This window comes from Nannospalax galili, unplaced genomic scaffold (assembly GCF_000622305.1).
Source record: "Nannospalax galili isolate Female #2095 unplaced genomic scaffold, S.galili_v1.0 scaffold33, whole genome shotgun sequence".
NCBI classification, from domain to species: Eukaryota; Metazoa; Chordata; class Mammalia; order Rodentia; family Spalacidae; genus Nannospalax; species Nannospalax galili.
Window position 1 is genome coordinate 672,745 of NW_008335436.1, and position 11,353 is coordinate 684,097.

The 11,353-nt window shown below is 40.4% G+C and overlaps 1 protein-coding gene across 6 annotated transcripts in view; it reads left to right on the forward strand.

Moving 5' to 3' along the window:
* Tnik (TRAF2 and NCK interacting kinase) overlaps positions 1–11,353 on the forward strand; it is a 448,219-nt gene that overhangs the window by 306,643 nt on the left and 130,223 nt on the right. For all 6 annotated transcript variants that reach the window (XM_008830100.3, XM_017797395.1, XM_008830101.2 and 3 more), the window contains exons 6-7: positions 2,669–2,759; positions 5,635–5,765. In XM_008830100.3, coding sequence (XP_008828322.1) covers positions 2,669–2,759; positions 5,635–5,765 — 222 coding nt within the window. The remainder of the gene's footprint in view (positions 1–2,668; positions 2,760–5,634; positions 5,766–11,353) is intronic.

Here is an 11,353-nt window from a genome sequence, read left to right on the forward strand (position 1 = left end):
TATCTATATATATATACTATTTATATATATAAACAGAAACTTGGTGGAAGGTTAGAAAGGTGGGTGCAGATACAAGATGGGATTAGATTTTAAATAATACAAACAAAACTTAGAGGATTTATGTTCCCAGTTATCAGAATTTATTATTCAATTACTTAGAAATTAAAACAGCAGTGCTATCATAAGACTAGATAGTGGCCAAAGGAACAGAATCAAGAGTTCCTGAATGGACCCATGTCATATGGACACCAATACCTGACAAAGAAGATGCTACTGTAAATAGAGGAAGAGTTTTTATCACTGTCCGTATGAAAACATGTAATCAATACCTGCTTTACACCATGTTAAACATTTTATTCCAATAAATATAAATGGCAAAGACAGGAAAACTCAAGTTATTTATTTTTTCATTTATTTATATATTTTTATTATTTCTTTGAGTCAGGGTCTCGTGTAGCTCAGGCTGACATTTAATTTACTATGTAGCTGATCTTGAACTTCATTTTTGAAATAACATTTTGTGTGTGTGTTTTGCCTGCATGTATACAAGCACACCACATGTATGCCGTGCCTTCAGAGATGAGAAGGGGCCATCGGAGCCCCTGTAACAGGAGTTATTGATGGTTGTTAGCCTCCATATGTATGCTTGGAACCAAATCCAGCTTCTCTGCAACAGCAACCAGTGCTCTTAACTGCTGAGCCATCTCTCCAGCCCCAGGCTTAAACTTCCAGTTCTCCAGCCTCCACCTTCTAAAGTGCTGAGATCATAGGCATGCACACTGCACCTGTATTTTTTATTTTTGTTTTTCACTTATTTCGTGTGTGTGTGTGTGTGTGTGTGTGTATGTGTACACATACACACACGTGCTTGTGTGTGACTATAAGTACATGTGGAGACCAGAGGTCAATTATCTCATGTCTTCTTCAGTCACTCTCTATCTTATATTCTAATTGTATGTCTGCACATGATGTATGTATGTGTGTGTATGCACATACCATGACACACATGTGGAGGTCAGAGGACAGTTTTGTCAAGATCATTCTCTCCTTCCACCTTTTATATGGGCTCTAGGGATCAAACTCAGGTCATCAGGCTTATGAAGCAAGCACCCATCTCTGGTGAGCCATCTCCCTAACCCCATACCAAATTTTGAAAAACTAAAGTTGTTATGAGAAAACATAGAATAATACAATCTATAGTTTGGGGCAGACAGAAAAGATTTCTTAAGGAGAAACCAAAACGCAATTCAAGAGGACGCAAGTGATGGTAGCTGATTTCAGTCTCATCTGACACGTACCTCTAAGCAGTCACCTACCATTAACTCAGTGTGAATTCCTGCTGCTCAGCCAGAGAAAGCATACAACTTTTAATCCCTAACCACCCAGTAGGCACCCGGGATCTATTAGGTCTCCAGGGCTGGTTCTGCCCCCAGTGCCCGTTTTTGTACTGCTGGACGACCCAATAGGGCACAAGACATTGGATCTCTGGATTCTTAATGTATCTGGGATGGTCACTGTATGCTCTGTTTTACAATGCATGAAAATAAGGAGTTTTTTCCTTCCAATACTTTCTCCCAAATGATGCCAGCAATAAGATTGGGCTATTCATAGGAAGGAATGTTTGTTTGATCACCTGGCAGTCCCTTGTCACAAGAATTTTCAGAGATGACCCTCTGTGCATTGTACAGACTCATTGTATATAAACTCACACTTGTGTGTGCTGTGCTCTCTAATTCCAACCACTTTGGTGATAAAAGAAAGGGGATCTTCAGTCCTTGTTTTAAGTAATGATGGTATCTTCATATGCTATAAAAAGCAGGCATTGAAATCTACTAACTGCTCACCTAGAGCCATACTGACTAGATAAGAAAGGTAATATTTTACCAAACCAGTGCCTCACTCTGTCCTCTGGTACAGTTTATAGTTGCATAAGGATCTTTTTGAACATTTGTAGTTTATCACTAGCCTGGGCCTTGCCAAGAAGCTGGCCAGCAAGCCCCAAGGAACTGCCTGCCTTTACCTCCTCAGGGCTAGGATTACATACGTGTACCACAATACTAGATCTTTTATTTTAAGGTGTTTGGGGAGGGGATGACATTCAATTCCTCATGCTTAAAGGCAAAGCACTGTGTCCCAGCCCATTTTCCTTTTTGTAATGTGGGCCACACGGAGTAAAACCAGTGGGAAAGCCCTTGACTGTTCCAAAACACATTGAATTGTGCCTAATTAAAATTGAATGGCAGAAGATAGCTTAAATTCAAATATCCCCCCTTCCCAAATAAGTTAAATTTGCTGAAATCAGGTTAGTTTTCTATTACAAACTAGCTCATAGAGGGAGACCTCATTTTTCACAGCACTGCATCCTGAAATTCACACTGGTAGGAACTCAGCTGAATCTTGGTGTATGTGGTGTGGTGAGCCTGGTGTCAGGTCTAGTGTGTGTGCTCTGTTCAGTGTCGCTTTGGGCGTTACAAAACGGCTGATGTATTTCAGTTGATACTGGTTAGTTGCCTGTAGTTCAGTGTGGCACCATGAGCCTATGAAAGATGGGGTACTTCTGTAAGTATCTTGAAGTGAGTTTAATTTGAGGGCAACCATCAGCATTCAGAAGTCTGTTTACCTCTTTGTTCATACTCCTGTTAACTTTTTTACCTCCCCTTCCCTCCAGGGACTGAGTCACCTGCACCAGCACAAAGTGATTCATCGTGATATTAAAGGGCAGAATGTCTTGCTGACTGAGAATGCGGAAGTTAAACTAGGTAAGTACAGGATCCAGTGAGCCTGGAGCCACTGCAACCCAAGGGATGATTTCAACAGTTCTTTCTTTAAAAATAAATGTGGCTCTGTCACCGCAGACAAGGAAGGAGTTCCTAAAGGGGAAAAGGAAAATGTTCTCTTTGTCCATTTAAAAACCATTTTCTAAAACTATTCTGAAGAGGGACCTATGAGTGGAACTGTGCACGTAAGCACTTGTTTTCCAATGATGCTTAGAAGTGAGGGACCAAGGTATCATTTACATTCGGTTTGTTTACATCGATACTCTCTGACAGAACACTCATGGTCCCAGTTTGTTGTCACCAAAAAAATTCACATTTGTATATCATTTGAATAATCAGTTGATGCTATATTCCCATAGGTTTGAGTTTACATTGATTTTCTTTACTTTCCATGGCCCCTATATATGATGAATGCTCTATATGCCACTTCAGGATTGCACTGATCACCTCACTCACCACCAGAGTTAGCTGTGGGGAAACCCTTTCTTTGCTAATCCATTTGAGCCTGTCCTAGTTTCATGTCTGTTGCTGTAACAAAATAACCTGATATAAAGCAATTGAGGGGCCAGGCGTGCTGTCACACGCCTTTAATCCCAGCACTTGGGAGGCAGAGGTAGGCAGATCTCTGTGAGTTCAAGACCAGTCTGGTCTACACAGCAAGTTCCAGGCCAGCTGGGGCTACAGGGAGATCCTGTCTCAAGAAGACCAAAAAGGGAACAAAAAAAAAAGCAGTTGAGGGGAGAAAGGATCTAGCTTAGCTTACAATTGCAGGTTACTGTACATCATTTTGGGGAAGTCAGGGCACCAAGGACTTGCAGCATCTAGTCACATGATAGCCGTAGTCAAGAGCAGCGAGAGAAGGAATGAATGCACGCAAGCCTTCTACGAAGCTTGCTTTCAACGCTCTGATATAGACCAGGACTCAAATCCAGACAGCCATGCTGCTCAACAGCTGGCTGGCTGCGTCTTTCCACGTCAATTAGCATAATCGAGACCTTCCTTCACGGACACGCCCACAGACCAACTCGATTTAGACAAACCCTCATTGAGACTCTCTTCCCAGGTGATATGCCACGTTGACAATTAAAACTATCACAATGACCCTTCCACAGCAAGGCTGGGGATGCCTTTTACACATTTGCCTGTTTGAATTAAGGCATAACAAATACCCTCCGGATATACATTTTATTATCTAGTAAAGGATTGCCGTTCGTAGGATTATTTATTTTCAAAGAGCATTGAATATGTGATACTCCCTTTTGTTAAAATATTTCATTTCCCATTTTACTAGCATTTGAAGCCGTACTTCCATCTCATGAATAGTCCCTTTTAAAAATAAGAACATACATTACATGGGCTCAGTAGTTACATATATACCAAGTGGGATTTCTGTCCTCAGACGATTCACTTACAACTATTTAACAGGTATTTGTTAGGATTCTATTAAGTGCTACTTCTCATAAAACATTCAAATTATCTCCTATAAAAATAAGAGACACTCTAGATAAATGGGATCCACTTTGTTTTGTAGATGAGTAAACCCAAACTCAGCGGTCACTTACTCACTAGTCTCGCTGATAGGAGGTAGCAGAAACAGCCTGAAAACTTTGTTGGTCTGACTCCAGCCCTTAGCTCTCAATCACCTTTTCTTTCTCTACCTTTTCAAATTTAATTTTTGTGAATTTCATACAATATATTTTGATCCTATTTAGACCCCCTCTAATATCTATACTCCTCTTAATGCCCCCATCCAATTTCACATACTCAATCGTTTGTATTTTTAGGCCTATTGAGTCAAATATGTGTCCTCAAATGCCCTTCAGTGTGGGTTCATCCACTAGGGCCTGTTAACCTATCCAGTGTCACATTCTTACAGAAAACCCACTCTCCTTCTCCCAGCAGCTGTCAGTTGCCAGTAGTCCCTCAGCTAAGGTTGGGGCTTCTTACCCATATACCCATTTCTATGCTGGGACTTTGTCTGGCTTGAGCTTGCATGGGTCTTGTGCATGCTGTCACCATTGCTGAGTTCATATGAGTCATTGACCAACTGTTGTCTGGAAAATTCTGTGTCTTTGAGGTCATCCACTACTCCTGACTCTTAGAATCTTCCTATTCCTTCCACAAAAAAAAAAATCCCTGAGCCTTGGGTAGCAGAGGTTTGATATCAGGGATAAATATTGATCACCTTTTTTGTATTTCTCTTTAGGCCACCAAGCTTAACTTTGGTTGAACTATGGAGACTTTTTTGGTTTCCACAGAGTCTTGATATAACCAAACACAGCACTTTTTGATTTCCTCATTGGTATACCTTATCTATACGTATTAATGATTTAAAAGTATGTCGTCACAGTACTGAAATGTTAGAAGCAACCCAGATGTCCACCACCAGAGGAGAAGATAAACAAGACATGGCAATGGAAATTTAATGGAAAATTATTCAATAATAAAAAGGAAAGAAATTTTAAATTCAAACATAGGCTCCACCATGCATGACCTTTGAAGACATTACACGAGGCGAAGTAAGACAAGAATACTGTATGATTTTGAGTAGTCAGAGTCAGAGAGACAGAGGCAGGAGGGCGATTGTCAGGCAGGGGAGTGAGGGTAGATTGTGACTGCTCAGTGGGCATAGAATCTTATTTGAGGAAGGTGGAATAAATGGTTGTTATAACTGAAGTCTTAATGTGCTTACTATGCAGCAAATGCCTGTTTCATATAGTGTGTCACTTGAGGAGTGTACCTTCTTTTTATCTTCATTCCCAGCCTTAGAACCCAGTTTATTTAACCATCTTTTCTATCCTCTGGTTTCTCTTCAGATCGTATAAATCTTTCCCCTTAACCACCTTTTCTTTGTTAGTGGACTTTGGAGTCAGTGCCCAGCTCGATCGAACAGTGGGCAGGAGGAACACTTTCATTGGGACCCCGTACTGGATGGCACCGGAAGTCATTGCCTGTGACGAGAACCCAGATGCCACATATGATTTTAAGGTATGAGTCTTCCCTTGTGCTTAGAAGTTGAGCCAGACCTTGCACTGGCAGGTTTGCAGTGGAATAATTCTCACACACTTTTGCATGTGTGATTTACTTGACAAAAAGGAGTAGTGAAAAATATTATTTGGATCTAAAATTGTAAGACATTCAAGTGAGAATTGTTTTAATGAATTCACCTGATCATGTATGATTATTAAAATATGTTTAAATCATTTTCTATGCAAAACTTACACTTGCTTCTTATTCTTAGGAAATAGATTAGGTTTACATTTCAGTTATATTTTAGTTTCTGCAAAATATTCTTTTTTTACCTACTAATTCTTGTAATTCCTTTTTTTTTGCTGATACATAAAAACATACCAATTGTACATATTAATGGAGTATCATGTAATGTTTTAATAGATGCATACATGCAAAATGTTTAAATCAGGACAAATATATTTTTCTCTTCAAGCACTTGTCATAGCTTTAAGATAAAAAGTTTCAGAGGGCCCTAGAGGATAGCTCAGTCAGTAAAGTGTTTGCCTTCCAAGCATGAGGACCTGAGTTCAATCCCCAAAACCCACACTTTAAAAAAAGGCACACTTGTAATTGCAGCACTAGGGAAGTAGTGATGATGGGTGGATCCCTGGGGCTCACTGGCCAGTCAGCTTAGTCTATGTGAAGAGTCCCAAGCCAATGAGAGACCCTGTCTCAAAAATCAAAGCTCCTTGGGGGCACTTTAAATGGGGAAACCATGGTGGAAGTGTTAGACAGTGTAAGAGATAAATAATGCCTAGCTAGTTTTAAAAATAACCAGAAGGAACCATATTAATCAAACAACCTACTGACAAATTATACATACAACTAGCTCAAGGAATATATGTCTAGTCAAGGTTTATCTGAGAATCTTTCCTCTTTGCCCAAGCTTTATCTACATAGCACATGGTAATTAAAAGTACCAGACTAGGAGTTGGGGATTTAGCTCAGTGGTAGCGTGTTTGCCTAGCAAGCGCAAGGTCCTGGGTTTGGTCCTCAGCTCCGGGGCGAGGGGGCAGGGGGCGGGTGGGGAGGAGACAAAATAACAAAAAAATATCAGACTGGTAGAGACTTACCTTCTTGGATGTTTAACAGCCATACTTAGAGGCCTATCTAATTTGGTCGGAGGGACATAAAGAACAGTTTTGCTCCTTGCCCTCCTAGGTCAACTATGTTCCAGGGGACTATGAGCATCTCTCAAAATACCCTGTAACTGTGGTGAGTCACCTGTCCTCTTGATCAAGGAGGCCATGGAGACCCTACCAAATGGACTTGAACCAGTGTCCAGTCTACAAAGAGGAGGGTCAACACAGGAATCATTTCCTCCATGCTTCCAAGCGAAGGCAGCCATGGTCGAGCAGGACCTTTAACTTATCTTAACATAGGTGGAACTGGTAAAAGAAAGGAGCCGGGGGCTCCTCCCAAGCCCATGTGACCCCTGAGGAACAGGTCCTCAAATGACCTTAAGAGTAAAAATAAATTGGTTTATCTGGGCCAACTGTATGGTCTTAAACACCCAAAAGGAAAGTATAACCAAATATTAAAGGGACCAATATAATTCTTTAAGAGCCCATGTGTATAGCTAAAGGCTACATAACAAGAAACAATGCCAGACAGGAGATACCTTCCTTTGAGTTGTTGGTCAGGGTGGTCCAAGAGACTCCCAGACAGTAACCCAGCATAGATGGGGAAAAAGAGCAGCAGTCCCCAATCTTATCTAAAGGAATATTGGCAAAAAAAAAAAAAAAAAAAAAAGGAGATAAGTAAGAGCTGATCTTCCTTAAAAAAAGGAACTCTAGATAAGCTGACTGGATTCAGTGGATGGACAAACACTGGGGAATGGCTGGGGGCCCCGACAACACAATGGACAGCAATAGGGATGACAGAGTATATGGGCTCCAGTGGGGGGGAGGGGGGGAGAGGCTATGCTATTTGGGATGTGGGTATATAGATGAATAAGATTGTTTGGGATGTTCTATATGAAATATATACACACACACACACAAATCAACAAATAAAAAATGAGTTATATTTGAGGAAGCAGAAAAATTTGCTTAAAAAAAAAAAAAATCAAAGCTCCTGAGAAATCACACCCAAGGTCGACCTAAAGTTTGAGAATCCTTCCTCCTGGCTTTTTGAAATGGACAGCACACTGTTGTAGTTCACCTACCCTACTGAGCTTCTTGCTTCTATCAACTACAACAGGGAAGCTCACCATGACCAACCTTTTCCAATCCTTCTCACTCCCAAACTTCCTATGTTGAGCGAAACCAAAATATGACTTTGTCTTGGCTCATCTTCTGTGGTTATAAGGACTCAGACCTCCTTGTTTTTACACTGCTCATAGTATATCATTTGAAGTTTCTTTTCTGTAACAGAATAAAATGGAATGCGGGTAAGCACTTTTCTCTAATGTGGCCTGGAGTTTCATAGAAGTTTGATATGTCCCTTGTTACTTTGTATTATAGACTGGAAATGCACTAGTAAGTTTAAGCAGTGCTCAGTAGACTTCTCCAGGAAGCCCTTCCCTTTTCTATTACCCTAGACAATAATCTAGCATAAGTTGCTGTCACAAGCCCATGTAGATCTGTAGTGTTGGGGGACATTGCTTTTGCATAAATCCCAGCTTTAAGACTAGACTGGAGGCCATGCACTCTGGAGGAACTGAGTTTTCAGGATATGCACTAGGTAGAGAGCCCCCTTGTGGGAAAATCTTGATACTACATGGGTTGAATTCAGAGGTCCGTGGACTTTTCCTTCAAAGACTGGTGATAGTCTCTTGTTTTCTTACAAAGGAAGAAACTGAGTCCAGGTCTTCATAAGAGCAGACCCAGTCAGGGATAGTCTTAGAATTTGGACTTGAACATGAGTCTCCCAAGGCTTTGTTCAGGTCTGTTTATAATAGGTTGCCCAGTCATACAAAAGAGAAAAATAGAGCATGGTTTTGTTGTGTGATGTATTGTGTATTGATTGGTTATTATTTGATTTGTCTAAGATGCCTTTAAACCCTGCTATGAGATTTTGCAAAGCTAAATTAGATCAGCATCAAGAGGGCCTCTGCTGAAAGGAATCTCTAGAGCTCTTTTTATTGCAGTCTGGTCTTGTATGTGTATCCTCTGAGCTTCAATATAAAGAATATATTTGAAGAATTCCCCTTTTAAAGATCATGCCCTTCACCACACTTGATTATTATTGAAATCAGGAGACGGAGATGCTAACACTGCACTATATTTGAGACCCAGTATCTCAGATCATTGATGAAATTATTTGCCTCTTTGGGGAAATGCAAGCTTAAAGGTCTTGAAAACATAATAATCTCCTCCTTCCTTTAATGTTAATCTCTCTAATAACCTGACAGCAATCTGTCTGAAAGCAGCTGCCACGTTAAAAATTAATCTCCTGCCAAAATAAATGTCATTTATTTAAACTGCTAATGATCAGCACATTTAAATAATTCCATTTGCAAATCCCGCCAGAGGATCTACTACAAAATGTATGTCCCAGACCAGACATGCATATTATAATTGGCTATAAGCAATTCCTCAAACTGTGGTTCTGTTTAACAAGTGTTAACTAGTCTACATCTGTGCCACAGATAATTTGAACTACTTTAAAATATACCAAGAGGAATCAGAGTGTTTTAGATTTTCATGCCCAGCTTAATCTTTTAAGTATAGTAGCTGGCTAAATTATACATGGCCATTTGTTCTGCTGCATAGAGTGGATCCTGTGGCCCACTTGTAACTAGAATAGCTTTACCCTCAGGCCAACCCAAAGCTTGGAATGAAGCTGATATCTTTGGCTTCTTTCCTCGGATTACAGGTAAGAAATACTGTTGGAAACCAATTTGATACCAATACATAATGCTATTTACAAAGCCTGGTGTGTGGGTAGTGCCAGAGTACAGTGCAACATCAAAGTACTAGATGCCTGTCAACCTGTTTCCCTCCTTCTCATTCCCAAAGCTAATATTCTAACAGCTGCTCATGTTCAAAGAAACCATGTTCACATGACAGTAAGACTATCCTGAGGCCAAATGAAGGTTCATTTCTTTGTTTTAAAGCATCTACAAAATTAAAAAATTAATCCTAATGAGAAAACTGATTCAACTGTATCAGTCATTTGGATTATAGTGTGAATTTGGTCAGGGTTTCCATACATGTAGGTTGTTCACCGGAAGAAAAGGTCATGCCTAGAATATGAGCTGCATTGGCCATCAGTCATGGGAAAGAAAGGAGCTTGCCCAACGTGTTGATAAAGAAGACAAGCAGAAGGGAGGGCTCTTCCGAGATTTGCTGGTGAAGGTGGCAGTCTTTAACTAACTCTGCCTCTTCAGCATCGTCTGTTTGGCTCAGTATTCATAGGATATGGTCTGTCATCAGGAAATGACTTGATAATAAGCTGACTTTAAAACTCTCGATTCATCCTTGTGTGTATATTGATGCAGTGCCTACTGTGTGCTTGGGAAGAGCTAACTCTCTGTGTATAAGCCATTTCCCACTGAGAGCTCACTGGAGACGCCACAAAGCACAGGGATTTGGCCCCATGTGTGGATTAGTCCATTTGACCCAGCAGAAGTCGCAGATTCCGCAGTCAATGTCAACACACTGAACTATTAGAATGGGTGGTATGCATCGAATTAAAGATCATTTGAACATCTCTGGATTGTGTGAGCTTCATCACCAAGAAAACATTGACTTAAAAATAAAGCCAAGATACAACAGAGATGAGCATAGTTCAGTTTTGTTTTGTGATTTATTATTTATTTGTATTGATTGACTGGTTTGATTTGTCTTGCAATGCCTTTAAAAATTGGTAGAAATTTCTTTTTTAAGTGGAAGTGACTGAGTATCCTAAGGGTCTCTGGAGCACAGGAGCCTGCAGAGGTGGAGTTTTCACTGTGGTTTGGTTTTATGTGGAATCTGGTGTGTGCAGTGAGGAACTCGCTCAACTCGGAGCCTCTCTTTAAGAAGGTACCCGTACTGCCTTTGTCTGGTGTGCTGGCTTTCCCCCGGAGGCCCTTCCTTTCTTGTTTTCAGATATTCTGTCAAAACACTTCAAGTGAAAGGAAAGGTTTCATTTCCTTGATAAGTATTCGGGGCAATAATGAAAGCCTTCCCACTTAATAATAAGTATTCAGAAGATTTGAAATTAATAAAACTGTTCAAAATTCCTAGGCTGTTTAAACAGATATTTTTAAGACTTCTTTTGCTTTGAATTTTATTTCGGTTGGATAGAATCTGACAAGCACTCTGTAGTCCTGTGTATTGCCTTAACAGAGACACCTATTAAAGCAAATTCTTTGTGGTCAAACATCATCCATTGGAATCTGGTTGAATAAAGACCACATTCTTTGTCCAAAGGAATATTACACACCACTTGAGCAATGAGGCATTACAGTATGTGTGTTTGGTTCTCAAGTGAGAGTGCCAAAACCATCTCATAGTGCTGTCCTCAGAATGTAGTTTTACTCCATCCTGCGGTGTGTGTGTGTGTGTGTGTGTGTGTGTGTGTGTGTGTGGGTATATGTGTGTGTTTTGTGTGTGTATATGTGTGTGTGGGGGGGC